The following is a 23,664-nucleotide window of genomic DNA, read 5'->3' on the forward strand; positions in this document are numbered from 1 at the left end:
CCTCTTGTGAGCAGCTTCTGCAGGATGGAGTTGGGGATTCTGACTGCCTTTAAGTTCTGGAGAAAACATCCTTTTTCCCACATTGAATCCATTGCTCTGGATTCATGAAGCTCATAATTCACGTGTGTTACTGTTCAGTCCAGCTCCCTGGGAAGCTACATCTATTTCCTTCCACACCTTACTCTGACCTCCCCACCTTTTAAAAAATATCAGCTGAATGCTACGCCATGGGATTTACTGTTTATCTGTGAGCCCGGCAGTCTCGCCATACAGAACTGGAAGGAGGAGGTGTGGTCACATTAATACAATCTCACTTGGCGCAGTGACCAAGCACCTTCTTGGAGCACTGGTATTGGCTTCAGTTGCTATATCAGTGAGAACCTACCTCTTCAGAAAGTAGTTAGTGGAAGCTGGAAAGGCCACCATAGACCACTGCTCTGACGGAATTGTTGCATAACAAGAGAAATCAAAAGCAAAATTGCTTCTTTCAAAACTCTGAATGATGCTAATAGTTTAATGCCTAATATGAGCTTCCATCGGCAAAACCATTCTGAAATATTCTAGTAATTATGCCACATCTCTCATGAAGTATATGAGTATGCCTCTGAACATGAGAACGGCCATACTGAGTCAGACCAAAGGTCCATCTAGTCCAGTATCCTGTCTTCCGACAGGACTACAATCCATTGGTGATCTTCCTGAAAACACCATCCTGGCCACTATGGATGTAGAAGCCCTCTACACCAACATTCCACACAAAGATGGACTACAAGCCGTCAGGAACAGTATCCCCGATAATGTCATGGCAAACCTGGTGGCTGAACTTTGTGACTTTGTCCTCACCCATAACTATTTCACTTTTGGGGACAATGTATACCTTCAAACCCTCCCTTCAGTGTGTATGGTAACACCCATTGTTTCATGTTCTCTATGTATATAAATCTCCCCACTGTATTTTCCACTGAATGCATCCGATGAAGTGAGCTGTAGCTCACAAAAGCTTATGCTCAAATAAATTTGTTAGTCTCTAAGGTGCCACAAGTACTCCTTTTCTTTTAAGAAAATATACTTCCTTTTGTTTGTTTTAAACCTGCTACCTATTAATTTCATTTGGTGACTCCTAGTTTGTGTGTTAGGAGAAGGAGTAAATAACACTTCCTTATTTACTTTCTCCACCAGTCATGACTTTATAGACCTCTGTCATATTCTCTCTCTCCCCCTCTCCCCCCAAGATCAAAAGTCCCAGTCTTCTTAATCTCTCCTCATATGGAAGCCATTCCATACCCCTAATTATTTTTGTTGCCCTTTTCTATACCTTTTCCAATTCCAGTATATCTTTTTTGAGATGGGGTGGCCACACCTGCACGCAGTGTGTGGGCATACCATAGATTTATATAGACGCAATATGATATTTTCTGTCTTATTATCTATCCCTTTCTTAATTATTCCCAACATTCTGTAAGCCTTTTTTGACTGCTACTGTACATTGAGTGGATGTTTTCAGAGAACTATCCACAATGACTCCAAGATCTTTCTTGAGTGGTAACAGCTAATTTAGACCCCATCATTTTATGTATATAGTGGGGATTATGTTTTCCAATGTGCATTACTTAGCATTTATCAACATTGAATTTCATCCGTCATTTTTGTTGCCCAGTCACCCGGTTTTGTGTGCTCCCTTTGTAGCTCTTTGCAGTCTGCCTGGAACTTAACTATCTTGAGTAGTTTTGTATCATCTGCAAATTTTGTCATACAACTGTTTACCCCTCTTTCCAGATAATTTATGAATATGTTGAATAGGACTGGATCCAGTACAGACTTCTGGGGGACACCACTATTTATCTCTCTCCATTCTGAAAAATTGATCACTTATTCCTACCCTTTGTTTCCTATCTTTTAATCAGTTACTAATTCATGAGAAGACCTTCCTTCTTATCCATGACAGCTTTCTTTGCTTAAGAGTGTTTGGTGAGGGACCTTGTCAAAGGCTTTCTGAAAATTTAAGTATACTATATCCCCCTTATCCCAGTATCCCCCTTGTCCACATGCTTGTTGACCCCCTCAGAGAATTCTATCTAGTAGCTTGAGGTTTGATTTCCCTTTACAAAACCTATGTTGACTCCCCCCCCACCCAAACAAATTATGTTCATCTATATGTCTGACAATTTTGTTCTATACTATAGTTTCAACCAGTTTGTCTGGTACTGAAGTCAGCCTTAGCGCCCTGTAATTTCTGGGATCACCTCTGGAGCTTTTCTTAAAAATTGGTGTCACATTAGCTGTCCTCCAGTCATTTGGTACAGAAGTTGATTTAAACGATAGGTTACAAACTGCAGCTAGTAGTTTTGCAATTTCACATTTGAATTCCTTCAGAACTCTTGCGTGAATACCATCTGGTCCTGATGAATTATTACGGTTTAGTTTATCAATTTGTTCCAAAACCTCCTCTAATGACACCTCAATCTGCAACAGTGCCTCAGATTTGTCATCTAAACAGAATGACTCAGGTTTGGGAATCTCCTTCACATCTTCAGCCATGAAGACTGATGCAAAGAATTCATTTAGTTTTTCCACAACGGCCTTATCATCGAGTGCTCCTTTAGCATCTCAATTGTCTAGTGTCCCCACTGGTTGTTTAGCAGGCTTCCTGCTTCTGATGTACTTAAAATTTTTTTTGCTATTACTTTTTGAGTCTTTGGCTAGCTATTCTTCAAATTCTTTCTTGGCCTTCTAATTATATTTTTGCACTTCATTTGCCAGTGTTTATGCTCCTTTCTATTTTTCTCACTAGGATTTAACTTCCACTTTTTAAAGGATGTCTTTTTGTCTCTCACTGCTTCTTTTAATTTGTTGGTTAGCCATGGTTGCACTTTTTTTTGATTTTCTTACTATGTTTTTTAATTTGGGGTATACATTTAAGTTGAGCCTCTATTATGGTGTCTTTAAAAAGTTTCCATGCAGCTTGGGTATCTGGCTGGTGAATCTTGCCCATGTGCTCAGGGTTTGGCTGATTGCCATGTTTGGGGTCGGGAGGGAGTTTTCCTCCAGGGCAGATTGGAGAGGCCCTGGAGGTTTTTGTTTTTTTTTTTTTGTTTTTTGTTTTTTTTTTGTTTTGCCTTCCTCTGTAGCATGGGGCATGGTTGACTGGAGGGAGGCTTCTCTGCTCCTTGAAGTTTTGAACCATGATTTGAGGACTTCAATAGCTCAGACATGGGTGAGGTTTTTCATAGGAGTGGGTGGGTGACATTCTGTGGCCTGCGCTGTGCAGGAGGTCGGACTAGATGATCAGAGTGGTCCCTTCTGACCTTAGTATCTATGAATCTATGATTTCACTTTTGGCACTGTACCTTTTAATTTCTCTTTTACTAACTTCCTCATTTTTGTGTAGTTCCCCTTTCTGAAATTTAATGCGACATTGTTGGGCTGCTATGGTGTTTTTCCCATGTTAAATTTAATTATGTTTATGGTCACTATTACCAAGCGGTCCAGCTATATTCACCTGTTGAACCTGATCCTATGCTCCACTTAGGACTAAATCAAGAATTGCCTCTCCTTTTGTGGGTTCCAGGACTTGCTGCTCCAAGAAGCAGTCATTTAATGTGTCAAGAAACTTCGTCTCTGCATCCTGTCTTGAGATGATGTGTACCCAATCAATATGGGGATAGTTGAAATCCCCCATTATTATTATTTTTTTTATTTTAATAGCCTCTCTAATCTTCCTGAGCATTTAAGAGTCACTATCACCATCCTGGTCAGGTGGTCAGTAATAGATCCCTACTGCTATATTCTTATTATTAGAGTATGGAATTACTAGGCATTGAGATTCTGTGGTACAGTTTGGTTCATGGAAGATTTTTAAGTCATTTGATTCTATGCTTTCTTTCACATATAGTGCCACTCCCCCACCAGCACGACCTGTCCTTCCGATACATTTTGTATCTTGGTATTACTGTGTCCCATTGAAAGAACAGGAGTACTTGTGGTACCTTAGAGACTAACAAATTTATTTGAGCGTAAGCTTTCATGGGCTACAGTCCACTTCATCGGATGCATGCAGTGGAAAATACAGTAGGACGATTTTATATACACAGAGAACATGAAACAATGGGTGTTATCTTACACACTGTAATGAGAGTGATCAGTTAAGGTGAGCTATTACCAGCAGGAGAGGGAAAAAAAAACCTTTTGTAGTGATAATCAAGATGGGCTATTTCCAACAGTTGACAAGAATGTGTGAGGAACAGTAGGGAGGAGAAATAAACATGGGGAAATAGTTTTACTTTGTGTAATGACACATCCACTCCCAGTCTTTATTCAAGCCTAATTTAATGGTGTCCAGTTTCCAAATTAATTCCAGTTCAGCAGTCTCTTGTTGGAGTCTGTTGTCAAAGTTTTTTTGTGTAATATTGTGACTTTTAGGTCTGTAATCGAGTGACCGACTGCATGCATCCGATGAAGTGGGCTGTAGCCCATGAAAGCTTATGCTCAAATAAATTTGTTAGTCTCTAAGGTGCCAGAAGTACTGTTCTTTTTGCGAATACAGACTAACACGGCTGCTACTCTGAAATGTGTCCCATTGATTATCTTCATTCCACCAAGTTTCTGTGATGCCTATTATATCAATATCCTCATTTAATGTGAGGCACTTTAATTCGCCCATCTTATTATTTAGACTTCTAGCATTTGTATATAAGCACTTTAAAAACTTGTCACTTTTTAGCTGTCTGCCATTACATGATGTAATTGAATGGGACTCTCTTTAATTTGACTGTTTCTCATTAGATCCTACCTGTATTTTATCATCTTCCGTCCTCTCCTCCTTACTAGGACATAGAGAAACTCCATTAATAGATCCTCCCCTAAGGGATGTGTCTCTCCGAACCAGGTGCTCCTCCACATCTGTTGGCTTTCTCCCAGTCCTTAGTTTAAAAACTGCTCTATGAACTTTTTAATTTTAAGTGCCAGCAATCTGGTTCCATTTTGGTTTAGGTGGAGCCCATCCTTCCTGTATAGGCTCCCCCTTTCCCAAAAGTTTCCCCAGTTCCTAATAAATCTAAACCCCTCCTCCCTACACCATTGTCTCATCCACGCATTGAGACCTTGCAGTTCTGCATTGGTGCCTGTGCATGGAACTGGAAGAATTTCAGAGAATGCTACCATAGAGGTCCTGGACTTCAATCTTTTACCTAGCAGTCTATATTTGACCTCCAGGACCTCTCTTCTGTCCTTCCCTATGTCGTTGGTACCTACATGTACCATGACCACCAGCTCCTCCCTAGCACTACACATAAGTTTATCTAGATGTCTCAAGACCTTCGCACCAGGCAGGCAAGTCACCATGCAGTTCTTCCAGTCATTGCAAACCCAGCTATCTATGTTTCTAATGATCAAATCCCCCATAACTATTACCTGTCTCTTCCTAATAACTGGAGTTCCCTCAAGCAGACAGGTATTCTTAGTGCGAGAGAATACCACAACATCATCTGGAAGGAGGGACCCAACTATGGGATTGTTTCTCTCTGCTCCAGTTAGATGTTGTTCTTCCCTGAGACTTTCATCCCCTCAACTGCACAGAGGCTGTCAGAGTGGGGGTGGAACCGTTCAACTGTGTCCCAGAAAGTCTCATCTATGTACCTCTCTGTCTCCCTTAGCTCCTCCAGTTTAGCCACCGTAGTCTCCAAAGCCCATACATGGTCTCTGCGGGCCAGGAACTTCTTGCACCGAATGTACACCTATGCCACCTGCCCATAGGGCAGGTTATCATACATGCTGCACTGGGTGCAATAAACTGGGTAGCCCCCACTGTGTTGTTGGACTTCTGCCTGAATTCTCTTTTTACTCCTGCAGCTCGGTCCTTTGTTGATGTTTTGTTTTTACAAGGGTATGTTTTTAGCTTTAAGCTTAAAGAATGGTAAGTGTATCTAGCCCACCCTCCACACATTCCCTCTCTAAATGCCCTTGCAAAACTCCTGTTCACTAGCTCCTCTGGCTCAGCACACGGTCCCCCAACAAACAGACCACATGGTATATTTCAGTCAAGCAGCAAGCACAACACAAACACACACTACAGACAACAAACTTACCCTAAGGGTTATGTAATCTCTCCTCCTTCACCTGGAGAACTCCATTGTAAAACTCCCCCATTAGCCTCTCCTGTTTGCTAGGTTCTCTAGTTCATTAGGAAGGGCTTTTGAAAGCCCTGGTCTTCCTGAGTAGTCCCACCCCTGGTTAAGGGTTGATGGGTGCTAAAGGGCTTAGGGATCAAAGCCTTGTTAAGAAGCTCTCAGCCTTGCTTAGCAGGCTGCTAGGCTCTGCACACAGTCCCCAAACAAACACACCACATGGTATATTTCAGTCGAGCAGCAAGCACAACACAAACACATGCATTACAGACAAACTTACCCCAAGGGTCACTTAATCGCTCCTCCTTCACCTGGAGAACTCCTTCGCAAAACTCTCCTGTTTGCTAGCTGTTTCTTCACTGAAGAAAGTGCACAGTATCTTTCCAAGATGCAAATTAGAAATAATGCATTTTGCCTTTTTTCAGCTAATAATCTAAAAAGTCATAGACCCAAGTACACATTAAAAGAAAATGATCTCTCAGTGCAGTGCTCGTTTGTAGTACCATAACCTGGACAAGTTTGTTTTTTTGGCAGAGAGAATAGGAAAAAGCAATTTAAACTTTAAAACATGAATAAGAATGCTCCATTTTCTTATCCTTTGCTGTTTGTCAAATACAATTTGAATAGTAACACAGTTTAACTGTAATGAGATTGGCATGAATCTACAGCTGAACTGATCATAGTATTAGTGAAAGAGTTTCCGTGAAATACTTGATCATGTGGCTAGCTTTAAGGTCAAAAGGTGCAAAAATGATTTAACTGTTGTATGTGTGCCAGAATGAAAAAACAAATCCAAGAGCTGTAGAGAAAGAAAGTATTCATTTTCCACAAAAAGAAATAGTGAGATTTAAAATAGTAACATGGGTAATGCCGAGGAGCTTTAAATTTGAAATCCTGCTCTGTGAAAGCAAATTAATTAATAAATTAACTAAATTAATGCAAATAAAAACGTGCATCTGAAAAATCTGTTTTTACTACTGCTAAGTATTTGTGTGTGTGCACTTCTGCACTATTGCCTGTGATCAAGATGCCATTAATTTACTGTAGATAGATGCCCATAAGTCATTAGATGTGTAATCTGTTACCTTAAATAAAATGGAAAATAATTTTACCCAGTGATTTTAACCTATTCTTATACCAGCTGATTTTTGAACTCAGTCTTAATTAACAAATCAAGGCTTCCTTGCCTGGAGGGCTCTCATATGAGGGCACAAGCGATAACTTTTACCTTTCTTCTATAGTCTGAGGTTAGACAGCATCATTTTTTTGAGTCCTTTCCAAGTACGACAGGAAACATTAGACCAAACTCCAAAATCTTAGATTAGTTGTCAACAGACAATTCAGGACTTGGAGATTGTATTTATGCAAAGGACATTGGTTGCATCCTGCAGGTGGGTTCAGATTGTTCCATTGCCATTGCCTCAGTCAGGCAATTAATAGAGCAAACCTGGTATTTTGTAAAGGCTCAGTGTCTTGAAACACTCAGAGCAGCAGTATTACGGTGGCACAACAGTGACTCCACAGTTGAGGTTGTAAGAAACTTTCCATTATAGGGCAATGTTGAGCTCTCCTAAATTCCACAGTAAAGATCCTATAGCTTGACATTTCACAAATGTGTTTCTTTCTGCCAAAAGAGTTATTTTGGCAAAGTCTGGGTATATAAAAAAGAGTTGTTTGAGACATGTGCATTGAGAGAGAATATTTCATTTTTAGTGAAGCCCTCTCAGGTATTCTTGCCATCTCCAAAAAGGACTTGGTCTAGGCACTTGAGATTTTCTGACATTTGTCTGTTTTGAACTATAACCTTCTAGTTTCCTGACATTCAAACATCTGTTCTTTTGTTATAACTAAAGTAATGAGTGATGCAATTAATAAATCTGTATTTGTAGCCTTAGCTTTATCTTCACCAAGTTTTTCATTTGGTATGTTAGTGTTCAAAATGCATTAATAAAGATATTTCTGTTTCTAAAAATCGCAGCATTTTCAAAGCAGTCTATCAAACCAGCATATACTTTCATTGCACATTGCAATTAAATGTCTCTTTAAACAACAGTCTTTTCATAACGTAGATCAGGACTGGGGAACGGAACCTAAAAAGGAACATAAGGGAGGCTAAAAATGAATGGAGTGTTTTTTAAAGACTCTGCCCTTTATTGGCAAGGAAACAGCAGCTCCACAGCCAGTGTTAATCACTATATTATAACATTTCTCAGCTTCCTGAGAAAAAACAGTACTAAGTATGGCCAGGAAGGACTTCTCCCAACAGAAACAATACCCAATGTAAAGTTTATTTCATACTGCCATCTGGAAAGAATTTGGTCATCTGAAATGTCAGGTGGGGAAAAAATAAAATCAAGTATCAGTGTAAGCCATATTACAAGCCATATACCAATGGTATGATAGCATTGCATTTACCTTTTTTAAACAATAACATTTCAGAGCTTTTAGTAATGGAAAATTATTAGTTTTTGTAGCTTTCATTTTAATGCAGGTAATAAGTTTCATACTAAAATAATCCATGCACAAATGAAATATGATATTTTACTGAGCCAGTCAATAGTATTTCCTCCTTTTAATGTGAATGCAATATAAATGAAAGCACACTTGTGAATTGGTATTGTATAGTTTAAATACCATATATACTCGATCATAAACAGTTTCATTTATAAACTGACCCCCCCCCAAGATGGATAAGTAAAAATGGAAAATTATGACCCATTCATAAGCCGACCCTATAATTCAGGGGTCAGCAAACTTTGGCTCCTGGGCCATCAGGATAAGCCGCTGGTGGACTGAGATGGTTTGTTTACCTCGAGCGTCCACAGGCATGGAGGTAAACCTAAGTAAACAAAGTGTCCTAGCACACCAGCTGCTTACCCTGATGGGCCAGGACAGCAACTGCTGTGGAAATTTTTGGGTGGGGAGAAGCTGGGGGTCAGGGGAGCAACCCCTGTGACCACCCCCCACATGACCCCACCCCTAACCTGGGACCCCCACACTGTCCCCATCCATCCCTTCCCACCTTATCTGGGGAGGGCCAAGGGAGGATGTCTCTAGCCTGGCCGGAGCTTTTCTGGTGGGCGCGGCTGCAGCCTGCTCTGGTGGACGGGGCCGAGCGGCGCAGCTGCAGCCTGCCAGCCCCAGAGCAGCAGCTGCTTTGGAGGCTGCGGGAAGAGCAGCGTGGCCAGAAGCGGAGAGACTGTGGCCCCGCCTCTTCCCTTCTGGCTCTGCTGGCTGTGCTGCCTCTCCTTGTTCCCTCTGTTGGGGCTGTGTACCACCTCTCCTGCTCTATATCTGTTCATAAGCCGACCCCCTTCTCTGATGCTTCCCTTTTTGTTACTAAAAAAAATTTGGCTTTTGAATGAGTATATACGGTACTTTGTGCTTCAGCTATTGTGCATGTATTACAGCTGTGGTTTCCTGAAGAACATCTAGACCATTAAGTGGAATCTCAGAACCAGGAACAATCAGCAAAATTCGTGTTTATCCACTCCCTGACATCCATTGGTATGTGGTTCCGCACTGAAAAAGCTCAGCAAACATTTCCCATGACACATGCAGCTCAATTTTCAAGCACCAGAAATGCCAAATGAAGCTATATAGGAATTTCAGGGGCTTAGCAGCTCTTAGAAACAGGCCCATAATCTTTTAGGATTTGTCGATGCACAGAGGTAATACTGCTATAATGTAGGGTGTGAATTTAAATGGCTGTATAGTGTAGTTATATTTAAATGGCTGTAGTGTAACTCCCCTGTGAACAGTCTTATTCTAGTATAAGAATGGGTTTTTCAGTGGTAGCTTATAGTGCTTTGGAAGAGGGGAGTTGCACTGGCATAACTCTAATTGTATAACCAAAAATGTCTAGTGTAGACAAGCCCCTTTTTTTAGTTTTAACGTGAACAGAGTTCTGCTCATATAAGACCATGTATCACAGTGTCATGGCCAAATTTCAGTTTGGGTATTTATATTTTGACTACCTAAATTCTCCTAAAGTTTCAAACTAGCTATTATTCACTGCCTGCCCACAATTGTTCTACAGGAGTGCTGTTAGCTGATGAACTAGGGTTGCCAGGTGTCTGGTTTTCAACTGGAATGCCCAGTCGAAAAGGGACTGTGGCAGCTCCACTCTGCACTGCTGACCAGGCCGTTAAAAGTCCAGTTGACAGGGCTAAGGCAGGCTCCCAGAAGCAGCAGCATGTCCCCCCTCCAGCTCCTAGGCAAAGGGGCAGCCAGCAGGCTCCACATGCTGCCCCTACCCAGAGCACCAGCTCCACAGCTCCCATTGACCGGGAAGAAGGAGCGAAGCCTTAGAGGAGGGGTGGGCCAAAGGTGTTCGGTTTTGTGCGAGTAGAAAGTTGGCAACCCTATGATGAACAGTTGCATTCAGGATCTTGTATCTATCACTGTGGTATCTAAGCACTTTACATAGTTAGCACACATGGGTGGTTTACAATCTCGCATTGTTTTGCATCTCAGCTCCTAATAAGAGGTTGTACGTTACATGAGAGGTTTGGGGTTTCTGAGTTGCTGTGAGAGAAAGCTGTCTGATTCCACCACTGATGTAGCTGTGTTTGAGAAGACCCCTAAAAATAAAGAAATGCTACAGTTATGGTTTCAAAACACAGATCAATAGTTGACTCATATTGGTTTCCAGTTTCGTTAGTTTATGGGCACATTTAACAGCAGAAACAGATAATATATTAAACTACACATAAAAAAAAATTAGGAATAATACTGTATGTGCACCATGGCAGAGTTAATATTGTTGTGCAACCTTAACTAACTTCTTTGAGTAGATGAAGCCTTGTATTGCATGTGGTATGGAGGTGCCCCACGCACCAGAGCTAGAGAACTTTAGCAGTATCCATATAGGTGACGCTTTTACCTGTGGCCCCCTTACCTGCCGCCCGACCTTCCTTGTCACAGACTAGGCTAGATTTGGAGCTGTTCGTGGTGTCCTCACCTCAAGCTTTTGCTCTGTTTTCTGAGAATTTTTTGTATATGGTGGTTGTTGTACCATAGATTTAGTTTGTGTTAATTTAGTGTTAGAGTAGCTGGTTGCCCTGTGTGGTGTTCTCACCAGGGTTCAAGGATTGTCTGTTGTGTAGGAGGGCCATCCCCAACAGCGACCCCCACACAAGGTGATTGTTGTGTCTTAGCAGTATACATATTAAAGAGAGATGTTCCATCTGCGAGTCGTTCACAAAGAGGACTCGGGTGGTGAGAGACTTGTGGTTGAAGCAGCACCTTCTGGAACAGGCCATTAAGCCCGATTCGGCACTGAGACCCTCATCTGATCAGTTGTCACCTTGGATCTGGCAGGTGATGCTACTGCACACTCAAGCTCTGGCGTTTCCCCCAAAAGGAAAAGGGGTCATTCAACTTCCTCTGGTGCACTGCAGATGGTGGCCCATTAAATGTGTTGTGACTATTCAAGGGCTCGGGGAGACTCCTCTTTGAAGGGGAGTGCTGACTGGCACTTCATTCCCTGAGTCACATGGGATGGAGTAGGTCCATCCAACTGCTCCCGGTATCGTGCTGTGAGCAGCAAGGGCCTGTACTATCAACTCAGATTCCAGCCCTGGGGTGTCCATTGAGTCCAGTACTGATGATGCTCGCAGCAGTGCCAACTGTCTCTAAGCTGATGGCATACTAGGCAGCATCAGACTTACTTTGCCTCTCAGTCCCAGACTCTCAGCTAGTTCAGGAATTCTCTGATGCTATGGCTTCCACCGGCTCGTCCTCCAGAGTGCCCTGGACAATATCTGGTCATGTCACAGAGCTGCCGGGTTCATTGGCACCGCAGCTCGAACCAGCTGAGTGTAGACTAGGGAGTCGAGGCCAGGTCCAGCCCTGAAGACCCTTTTGAGACTGCTGCATCCTTTGGCGGTGGTGGCATCGTGGCGGCAGATCCCATCCTGGAATTTGGTACTGGCCTTGGTGCCGACACCTTTCCTGGTAGTGGGTGCAAGTGTGTCCCATTTGATGCCACCAGTGCCGACACTCCACTTCTCTTCAGCACCAATGCTGCCTCCTTATTTGGCTTTATATGAGTCTGATCAGTTGTTTGCCCCCATCAGGGTTGGCTCTCCTGTTGTCATTACAGAACCTCTGGGTTGTCCTCCCGGATAGGCGCCAAAGATTGCACTCAGACCATTATCAATACTAAGATCAGCATCTGTCCCAAAGTTAGGACAGGGGCTCTTGGACCAGTGCCTACTGGCCACCAAAGCCTTCTTCTGCCCAGTGGCCTCCTTGGAATCACTGGAATGCTCCTGAGGTCCTGTTCTTTGACCCACTTCAGAGTGAGGTCATCAGTCCCAATAGTAGCTTCCACTGCTGTACCTCTCAACTGCAAGCAACTACTTAGTCCATTCCCCGGGACCTACAGGGCTCTTCCAGCTGGATCCTGTGGTACAAGAACAGGATCCATTGTTGGAGCAGCTAACTGCCTCTTTGTCCTCCCTGGATGACTGTACTGTGCTGGAATCTTCCTCTCCCTCAGTATCCAAGGATTTTAAGTTGCATCAGGGCCTCCTGAGGTTTATGGCTGCTACCTTTGGTATCCAGGCAGAATATTCCTGCAGGAGAATATCCATAAGATGCTGGATATTCTCCAACCATCAGCTCCAGGGGAGAGTAGCTGTCCTGATAAATGAGTCTTTCCTGGCACCTGCAAAGGCCCTCTAGAATACCCCAGCTTTGTTGCCCCCTACAGTGAAATGCTCAGAGAAACAGTGCTTCATTGCCACGCAAGGATTGAAGGTTTTTACTTCCCTGCATCCCACAAGTCATTCTTAAGCTTAAATTGGATTGTGCAAAGCTCATTGCTCTAGTGTGGCCAAAACAATGCTTGTTCTCTGACCTCCTCGTGTTATCGGTTCAGCCTCCCATACCCCTTCCTCTGCATCCTGATTTTCTGACTCAGTATCACAGTCAGGTTTTGCAACCAGCATTCAGCTCCCCGCATCTCACAGCATGGATGCTGCATGCTTAGAGGAGGAGGAGGAGGAATGGGTTGTAGTTTGCACATGGGCAATCACGTGACACAGGGCAGCTGGATACCCTGGGAGTCCACAATGCACATGAACTTCGTAGAATCCAGGGCAGTCCACCAGGCCTGCAATTCCTTTCTCCTACTCATCCAATCCAAATATGTTCAGTTAATGTTGGACAATATAATATGTTATATAAGCAAGCAAAGGGGAACAAGAGCCCTTTCTTTGTGCATAGAGACAGTCACACTCTGAAATTGGTGAATCAAACATCACATAGCCTTATCAGAGCTTACTTACCAGGGGTTCAAAATTCCGTACTGGACTGCTTGAGCAGACACTTTTCTGTGAATCACGAATGGGAGATGATTCCATTTTCAATGATGTCTTTGCTTAATGGGGAATGCTAGCTTGTGACCTTTTTGTGTCACAGGTAAACAGGAAGCTTCCTCTATACTGTTTTAGAGCAGGTCTTGGAAAACGCTCATTGCCCCCTGATGTCACAGAGGGATCACTTGGGGTATGTCTTCCCTCCAGTTCCTTTGATCACACAAGTTCTATGGAAGATCAGCTGAGACAGAGCTTGAGTCATGCTCCTCATGCTCAACTCCTCAGAACCGAGACAGTTCTGGTTCCACAGAATCTGTTGGAACTCTTAGTGCAACTACCTGTGGAGCATCCCCTTGTTGCTGGAACACAACATGGGCAAGGTCACGCACCGCAATTCGGAGCCGCTGCAACTCAAAGCTGTGTATATTTGGATGGTCATCGGAGAGTGAATGTTCATGTTCCAGGAGGATGTAATCCAAAGTTAAAAAGATTTCTACACAAAGCTGTTACTCAGCTAAATGGAAACGTTTATCTGCTTGGGCTCATCAACGCAATTTGTTTCCAGAGTCCGCCGGAATCCTTGATGTTTTAGAGTATCTACTTACCCTTAAGTCTTTCAGGTCTTGCGTTCAGTTCCCTGGGGGTGCATTTAGGAGCAGTCAACTCTTTCCATCCTCCAGTGGCTAACCGTATAATCTTCATACACCTTGTCGCAACTAGATTTTTGAAGAGGATGCTCAGATCCTTTCTACCAGTGGTGAAGTTCACACCTCAGTAGGGCCTCAATTTTATTCTATCACATCTCACTAAGACTCCCTTTGAGTTGCTGGCTGCATGATCTATGTCCCATCTGTCCATGAAAGTGGCATTTTTGATAGCTACAAAGTCAGCCAGAAGAGTTAGTGAACTGGGAGCGCTTATGGTGGGCCCACCATATACTATCTTCTATAAAGAAAAGATCTTGCTTTGCCAGGGTAGTTTCTCCGTTTACTATGAGTCAGGTCATCTATATATTGTCCTAAACCACATGTCGCAGACAAGGAGAGAGAACTGCATTCTCTGGACACAGGGCTTTGGGCTTTTATCTGCAATGAGCAAAAGACATAAGAAAGACACCTTAAACTATTTGTTTCCATAGCAGAGGTATCAGGTCATCAACCTGTATCAGTGCAGAGACTTTCAAAATGGATCTCTGGTTGTATTACCTTTTTCTTACCAGCTATTTGGTATACCTTTCTGTCCCAGGAAGGGGTAAAGGCTCATTCCACCAAGGGGCAAGCCACTTCAGCTGCATCTCTGAGACATGCCCATACTACAGTTACGGAGGGTAGCTACTTGGAGCTGTGCACACTTCCCAAGCCATTACGGCCTGGTACAGTTGTTAGCTGTGGCTATGGCTTTGGGGACAGCAATACTACAATCACCTGTTTGACTGATTGATTGTTAATCTTTCACATGTGGAAAAGACATAGGGATCATCACTTGAAGAAGAAATGGAGGATACTTACCCGAAACTGGAGGTTCTTTAAGATGCATAGTCCTTTTTCCAGTCTGTTTTTTCCACCAAATGCATCCGATGAAGTGAGCTGTAGCTCACGAAAGCTTATGCTCTAATAAATTTTTTAGTCTCTAAGGTGCCACAAGTACTCCTTTTCTTTTTGCGAATACAGACTAACACGGCTGCTACTCTGAAACCAGTCCTTATCTGTATTCCGTTACCCACCCTCTGTCCTCTGTGCAGTGGATTGGTTATACTGCAGTAAGAGTGGGAAACTGGAGATGTCGGCCCACCCCAGCCTTTATGCCTTGGTTGGGAGCACAAGGAGAGGTACTGTGCATGTGTGGGTCAGCAGACACTACTTGCAAGAAACTCTGGACTGAGTCATGTGGTACGCATGTGTATCCCACATGTGGAATATAGATGGGGATCACACATCTCGAAGAACCTCCCGTTACAGGTAAATAACTACCATTTGCTAAACCTGCCTTGTTTCTCCCTGTTACTGTTTTCAGGGCCCTATTCGTGATCTCAGAGCAGCAACCATTGGTCTGCCTTCCACTACAGAGTAAAGGAAAAGGCTGGAAGACAAAGAATAACATTTTTTTGTAAAAAGCCTTTAATCCTCAAATGAGACCTTTTATGATAACAAAAATTACATTAATTAAAATATAGCTTTGATAATGAGAACTACACTTCTTTTAAAAAAGGAAAACTTAGAAATTGCATAATATTGCATACTGTGATGAGACTCTAAAAATCACATGTTCAGTAGTTTACATTTTCTCTGGTCCCTGTAGGGTTTTTGGAGCATTTTTGTTTGTATTTCATCGGCATATTTGCATTTTCCCTCAAGCAAAACTGAGAGCAGCTGCGCTTCTGCATGTGAAGCTGGGCAGTACATTCAGCTCTCTCAAAGCTGACCCTTATGCTCAGTGTACTGAGCATGCTCAGAAGTGTTTTTAGTAGTATTTCTCTCTCATCCCACACTTCTCAAACCTCCTGTTGCTAAGCATATGTTCCCCATTGAATGTGCATTTGCTAATTTTCAGCCTCTAAACTTCAGCCATTTTTTACTTTTGGCCTGTTCCAAAAAGAGTGGGTATGTTTTGTTTTGTTTTTCAGGGTCAGAGAATACATTTGCTTTCCCTAACCACCTCTTACAAGAGGTTTCCCAAACTTCTTACAATTAATGAATGTATTGACAGAGATGTAACTTACAAACTGCACATTTAAAGTCTTTTGTGTAAAACTTCAGTTTTTCAGAAATATTTTTTTTCTTCCTGCTACAAGCTTTTGAAGATGTATGGGTTTTTTTCGGTGACTAAACTTAAAAAGTAATACTTTCATTAGGCTGTATACCAAAAACAGAAGTCTCTATTGATGTAGTAATTTGACATTTTTCTGAAAAAAAAACTAAATTTCTGAAACAGCCAACAGTGTTCTAGGCATTTTGCCCATTACCATCCATGAATAACAAGTACCGATAGGCTTGCATTCAATACTCCAGTAGGTGTTATCAAATTATTGCTTTCTGGGTCAACAGGCTGACTGCTGCTTATTTGAATATCAAAATGTACTCTGAAAAAATGTAAGTGCTCCTGTAAAGTACAGAGGAGGGAGGTTCACAGAGGAGATAACAAAACTTTCACTGTAGTTCATATGTGAACACAGATTTAAGAAGGCAGCATACACCTTCCAATAAAATAACTGCTGTTCACTGTTACGTATAGAACTACTGCTGTGTTACTTCTTTACATAATGTAAGTATACTGCTCTGTTACGACCGTTATTTGAATTTACTGTACGTCTCAGAATGTTTGTCACATTCAGTAAAGCAAAAAGGCATTTCACGGGGAAAATATCAAAGGTGGATTTAAATACAATTTTAGGCTTTTCTTGAGTAGGGAAATTTGCATCTAAGTAACCTTGGTAATGAGGTATAAATACACTGGTGCAATCCCACATAGTATAGACTTACTACATTGGTGTAAAATGGGGCACCAGTAACTGACCATGCACTGGTGTAGCTACATCAGTACAAAAAACCTCGAGTATATACCAGATATGAGATCATTTTATTCCTACATAAAGCCTCCAACAAGAAATCTTCGCGAATAATTGCAAGTGCATGGGAAAGGTACCTTGAGCCTGATGCAGATAGGACACCCATTTTCCAACAGTGGAGATTGAAACAGCACTGGATGGAATGCTGCCACTGAGTCAAGAAACGTTCAATTGAGAAAGAAGAGTATCTGTACATTCAAATAGTAATGAAAATTAGGGCTGTCAAGCAATTAAAAAAATTAATTGTGATTAATCACACTGTTAAACAATAATAGAATACCATTTATTTAAATATTTTTGGGTGTTTTCCACATTTTCAAATATATTGATTTCAGTTTCAACACAGAATACAAAGTTCACAGTGCTCACTTTATATATTTTGAATGTTTGCACTGTAAAAACAAAAAAGAAATAGTATTTTTCAATTCACTTAAGAGAAGTACTGTAGTGCAATCTCTTTATCATGAAAGTTGAACTTAGAAATGTATAATTATGCACAAAAAATAACTGCATTCAAAAATAAAACAATGTCAAACTTTAGAGCCTACAAGTCCACCCAGTCCTACTTCTTGTTCAGCCAATCGCTCAGACAAACAAGTTTATTTACATGTGCAGGAGAAATGCTGACTGCTTCTTGTTTACAATGTCACCTGAAAGTGAGAACAGGCATTTGCACAGCACTGTTGTGGTTGGCATTGCAAGATATTTACATGCCAGATGCGCTAAAGATTCATATGTACCTTCGTGCTTCAACCACCATTCCAGAGGACATGCATCCATACTGATTACGAGTTCTGCTCGGTAACAATCCAAAGCAGAACAGACCGACACATGTTTTCATCGTCCGAGTCAAATGCCACCAGCAGAAGGTTGATTTTCTTTTTTGGTGGTTGGGTTCTGTAGTTTCTGCATCGGAGTGTTGCTCTTTTAAGACTTCTGAAAGCATGCTTCACACCTCGTCCCTCTCAGATTTTGGAAGGCACTTTAGATTCTTAAACCTTGGGCCGAGTGCTGTAGCTATCTTTAGTACCAATGTGAGATTTCCTTCTTTGCATTTTGCCAAATCTCCAGTGAAATTGTTCTTAAAACGAACAACATGTGCTGGTTCATCATCCAAGACTGCTATAACATGAAATAAATGGCAGAATGCAGGTAAAACACAAAGCAAGAGACATACAACTCTCCCCCAAGCAGTACAGTCACAAATTTAATTAACACACATTTTTTTAATGAGTGTCATCAGCATGGAAGCATGTCCTCTGGAACGGTGACTGAAGCACGAAGAGGCATACAAATATTCAGCATATGTCGAGCGTAAATACTTTGCAGTGTCGGCTACAAAAGTTCCATGGGAACGCCTGTTCTCGCTTTCAGGTGACATTGTAAATAAAAAGTGGGTAGCATTATTTCCCATAAATGTAAACAGTCTTGTTCTTCTTAGCGATTGGCTGAACAAGAAGCAAGACTGGGTGTACTTGTAAGCGCTAAAGTTATATATTGTTTTGTTTTTTGAATGCAGTTATGTAACAAAAATCTACATTTATAAGTTGCACTTTCACAATAAAGAGATTGCACTACAGTACTTCTATGAGGTGAATTGAAAAATACTATTTTATCATTTTTACAGTGGAAATATTTGTAATAAAAATAATATAAAGTGAGCACTGTACACTTTATATTCTGTGTTGAAATCAATATATTTGAAAATGTAGAAACACATCCAAAAATATTTAATACATTTCAATTGGTATTCTATTGCTTAACAGTGCAATTAAAACTCTGATTAATTGCAATTATTTTTTTGTTAATTGCATGAGTTAACTGCAATTAATCGACAGCCCTAATGAGAATGAGACGAAAATCTCTCATCTCACCACTAAGTGTGTTTTTTGTCTTTAATGTACTATCACTTACAAAAAACATTATTTATGTTGTAAGGTCAAGCACTAAAAATGTTGAAAAAATGATCAGGAGGAGCCTGATACCGACTCCATAGTTAGGGTTATGTTTTGAAATGGGCTTGAAGAGGGGCATAAATTCCAGCACTTCCAAGTATGTGGCCAATTAGCGTGAAATGCCATACTAGATTAGTTTTTTATGCCCCTTGAATTTTCTGTACAGTGTGTGTTTGGTTTCTCCTAATATATTTTTAATGGGTAGTCTTGAATTTAGGCTCTGATTTAAATTTGGCTCTTTTTCCAGGGAAGTTTTACTTGTCTTTTTTGACTGGTATCTTTCTAAAAAAAAAAAAAGAAAAAATTCTGGATACCCCAAACTTGATAGAAAGGTGTGTCCTCAGTAGATGTGATGCAACAAGTAGTTTTCATTATTTTAAAAAAAGGGGGGGTGGGGAGGGGTCATTTTTAGCCTATAATCATGCTGCTAGTTTATGTGCTGTGTGACTAAATCTAATTGAGCGGGGCCAGGAAAACCTGATTGATTGCACACATTCTTCTGTCAGGAGCTACACATTCTGTTAGATTTTATCCTACAACAGAGAAAGTTTCATACATAGCTGCTGACATGCAAAGGTTCATGCACAGCTGCTGACAGATAAAATTTTCTCCAGCTGCAGCAATACTTCTGCCTCTCCTCTGTCCCACGCTTGCCCTGCTTAAGAATTTAAAATAACCCAGAAACCTAGGAAATTAATACCCAAACTTCAGTGTGAAGTTGTTAGAGTTTCTACTCATAACATACTTGAGACAACTCACAAAACTCACAAAGCCAAAGAAATGAAGAGTTAAGTAACTTAACAGTAACTTCTCCTTTATCCACAGGCCATACCTAACCATTACTACAGCTACCATACCCAATATAAGCCATGCATTATAACTTTAACTCTGCTTTCCTAAGGATACTTCTCTGAAGACTTCTTTACCAAATTGTAATCAACAGAGTTAAGGTTGTTCTGTGTGGACTGAAGTGTCTAGTAATGGAAAGGTATGTTCTGCTGTGTGGAGGAGTAGAAGTTAAATGTCCTAATTTTTCGTTTGTTTTCATGAATGTCAGGTATATTGGGTGTAACAACCCTAAATGCTTCACAAGAAAGTTTTAGACTCTCAAATAAACATTCTTTAAGTAGTTAGAGGTCCTTTTCAAGACAAGACACGATTGTCAACATTGAGTAACACAAGAAGGAGACCACTGGTTTAAACAGTAGCTTAAATCTCCTGCCTTAGGGTTATCAAAACAATGGTTGTCAAAAATCTGAAGTAGGAACTTCACGTTTTTTGAAATGTGACCTACAGAAACCAGCACAAAAAAGGAGGAAACATTTTAGCTAGCCCCATGAAGAGAAACATCCAGCTCTAGGGAACCTTGATTTCACTTGCATTTAATAATATATATATATATATATCTCCTATAGAACTGGATGAATGGAATCCTTTCAAAGAGTAACTGAGATGGATAAGTAGTGCTATTACTACCTACTGAAAAACTTTTCCTGGGACTGGTATAACAGTAGTTTGTGATAAGAAGTGATTCTTCTATTTAATAGATGGGCCTTGCCCCTAATGTGCTGGTCCTAATTTTATTGCAATGAATACACCTCTTGACACTCGGTACAATGTTTGAAAGTACATGTGGAATGTAGTTGCGTGCATATTAGACTTGAAATATGCAATAATTAGTTACAGGTTTCCATACCATTTTTTTTTGCCGCACTTCATTCATGAATTTTTTTTTAAATAATAGTTTATTGTAAGTTTACATTTTAAAAAAAATCTTGCTTCAGATCTTATCACTGTCCCAGGCACTACTACTCTTCAGCTGTCTGTCAATAGCCTTTCATCAGACTCACCTGACAGAATTTAAAATCCTTTGGTAGACCCCGGTATTGCAATTGGATCTTCACTGATGGACTTCTGGGCCTGCGTAGAGTACCATTGAAGTTATCTGGATTTCAGGAGCAGAGTTGATATAATTAATTGCTGTATTTGTAAAATTGCATGTAATTTGTTTTATTTTATCAGGATGAACATAGAATGATTTTTTTTTTTAACACTGATTAAAATGAATATGTTCCTCTTTGGCTTTATCAGTTTTGAATCTGTTTCATGCATATGACTTAAAAGCATTTTTAGTTAATATTTTTTTAATAAAATAAAACCACTGAACATTTTTAAGTTATTCAGCATGGCAGTATTGTTGATTAATTGCCAAGATTCCTAAGAACTGAGGAAAAATTATGGCAAATTTTATATTGCACCTACAGAACTTTCTTCCTCTTGCATATGTCCACTTTTACTGAAAGAGCTGTCAGAGTGTTGGTAATTGATCGACAAGAATGTGGTTGTTTACATCAGATCTCCTGCAGACATGGCATTCCAGATTTTCACTAGGGAACACACACAGAAACAAACTTCTGGACATTTTTTTAATTTGAGTGCATAAAACAAATAATATCATGTAGCTTTGAAGAATTTTTGTTCACACTCTAAAATAAAAAGGTCTCTTGGGTTTTTGTGTTTCTTAATTTAAGTTATTTTAATAATACGGGCTAGGCTTTTTAGATTTTAACCTTTAGGGTCATATCATAGAAACTCTACTTAGGTAAATAGTCCCACTGAGGTGCACTAACCCTGATTCTGTACTCCTGCTGTCTCCTGTTACATATACATAAACTTAAAACTGACCTGTTTTCCAAAGTGATGGACAAACTTCAGCATCAGGATATTTACTTCTGTTTAGTTGCCTATCAGAATTGTTTGGCTTTACAAAATTAGGACCAGATTTTGCCACCCTTAGGCTGTGCCTACACTGCAGAGATTATACCGGCATAGCTATGTTGGCATAGCTATGTCGGCACAACCCTTGAACGTAGATGCAGCTTACACTGACAGAAGGGGTAGTATAGGAATGCCACCTTCCCAAACCAGGTTAACTATGTTAACAGAAGCATTCTTCTGTTGACATAGCTGCATCTACACTGGAGGTTGGCCAGCATAGCTTACACTGACAGTTTTGTCGACAAACTTAGTGTGGTTGGAAGATTTTGTCCCTTAGGCCTTTGAGATCATGGGAATTTGGGTCTTGCAGGCTTGGGTAGGATGAGGAAGTTCAGAGGCATGTCGGAATGAAAAAGAGGCAAAAAGTGAATTTAAATTTCAAAAAACTTGATTTGATTTGTTAGGAAACTCAAAAGAACTCTACTCTAGAGGGGAGTAGTGTTTATGCAAATAAACTCCATGACTTCTGCATTCCTCACCTCTTAATATTCAAGATTAGTGTTCATTTCTACTTCTCTGCCCATCACTGTACCACCCTAAGGCTGCAGTAGTCTCTTGAATAATTCTTGGTTTGTGGGTGGGCTGTTATTGCTTGTGTTTTGTTTTCAAACAAAAGAAATAAGTTGTTGGACTGGTGGGTCTGGGAAGGCTTGGCTTCTTCCCAGTAGTACTTGTATAATGGCTTCTCCTGGCGGCAACTGTTCTGCTTTTTGGACTCCTGGCTTATTTATTCCTGTCCTTGAGTTGTCAGCCATGGAGTGCCAAATATTTTCTGTCCCTTAAAGATTTTTTCCCAGCTGAATGATATACAGTCACTTGGAGAATAGCTTGGCTTGAGACATTGTGGAACTTGTTGATGGCTCAAAGCATTCCCAAAATCCTGACTGGGAAGAATAAGAAATAAAGGGGACTATTTCCTTCAGAATAGAAGGCAGCTTCTTAAGCTATACAAACAGCACTCAGACTGCTTCCATAGAACAGCAGCCAGCGAGTTTCTTTTTAACTGCATCTAGTCATCTTAAAAATAGTCATTTTATTCACATCTTTATAATATGAATTATAGCAGCTCAAAACTGCTAAAATATCATGGCAGACATTGTCCACTCTAATTAATTATGATAGTTGTGATGATTAGTTTTGTTAATTCATTTGCTATTTAAAAAAATTTAGATGTAAATTAGGGTCTAATTTAAAGCCAACAAAGAGAGGAAGCGGAGAGTAAACTCCCCAATTGTATCCTTACATCATCTTTTGAATCTGTCTGCAACATATATGGTACAGTGTGGAAGAAGTCCTTAAGTATCTTTTTAAATGCCCAACATAACGGGGTATATGTGTAAGTTAAAGATGTTAAGCTATAGATCTGAACATATTCACTTATGTGAGACCATAAATGTATGCTTGCAAGTTTTTGTGGTTTATTTCACATATACAAATAGTTTTAAGAATAAAAGTAGCTAAGTGCTAGTGGTCTGGGAGTGATTTTCCTCAACAGTTATGCCACAGTGTTTTTCCCCCGTTACTTATCTATTTCTTATGCGCGCTCTCATTTTTCCCCCCAAGAGTTTCCAATGTACAGCAGCAGCTGGCCTTGCTAGATAATGAATCTTGGCCAGGAATGGCTGAGGCGGACAGGGACCGTCTTCAGCTCATCAAGGAGAAAGAGGCTCTCCTTCAGGAACTGCAACTCATCAGTCAGCAGAGACGATCCCCAGAATACATTGCACGTTTGGAGGAAGAAAAAAGGCGCTTGGAGGATGAAATTCAGCAGGCTCGGGCCAGTTCTGCTCAGGGGGCCACTGAAAGGTTTGGGGACTTAACAAATTATTTTCTTATCTACCATAGGATGCAGCTGCATAGATTCCAAGTGAAGAGCTGGTGCAGTTTACCAGCTTTATACGAGATCAAAGCAGTACAGT

The 23,664-nt window shown here is 40.8% G+C and overlaps 1 protein-coding gene across 4 annotated transcripts in view; it reads left to right on the forward strand.

Annotated features, from left to right (window-relative positions):
• WWC3 (WWC family member 3) overlaps positions 1 to 23,664 on the forward strand; it is a 175,434-nt gene that overhangs the window by 107,557 nt on the left and 44,213 nt on the right. For all 4 annotated transcript variants that reach the window (XM_038370900.2, XM_038370890.2, XM_038370871.2 and 1 more), the window contains exon 9: positions 23,309 to 23,551. In XM_038370900.2, coding sequence (XP_038226828.2) covers positions 23,309 to 23,551 — 243 coding nt within the window. The remainder of the gene's footprint in view (positions 1 to 23,308; positions 23,552 to 23,664) is intronic.

The sequence above is a fragment of the Dermochelys coriacea genome, chromosome 1 (assembly GCF_009764565.3).
Source record: "Dermochelys coriacea isolate rDerCor1 chromosome 1, rDerCor1.pri.v4, whole genome shotgun sequence".
NCBI lineage: Eukaryota > Metazoa > Chordata > Testudines > Dermochelyidae > Dermochelys > Dermochelys coriacea.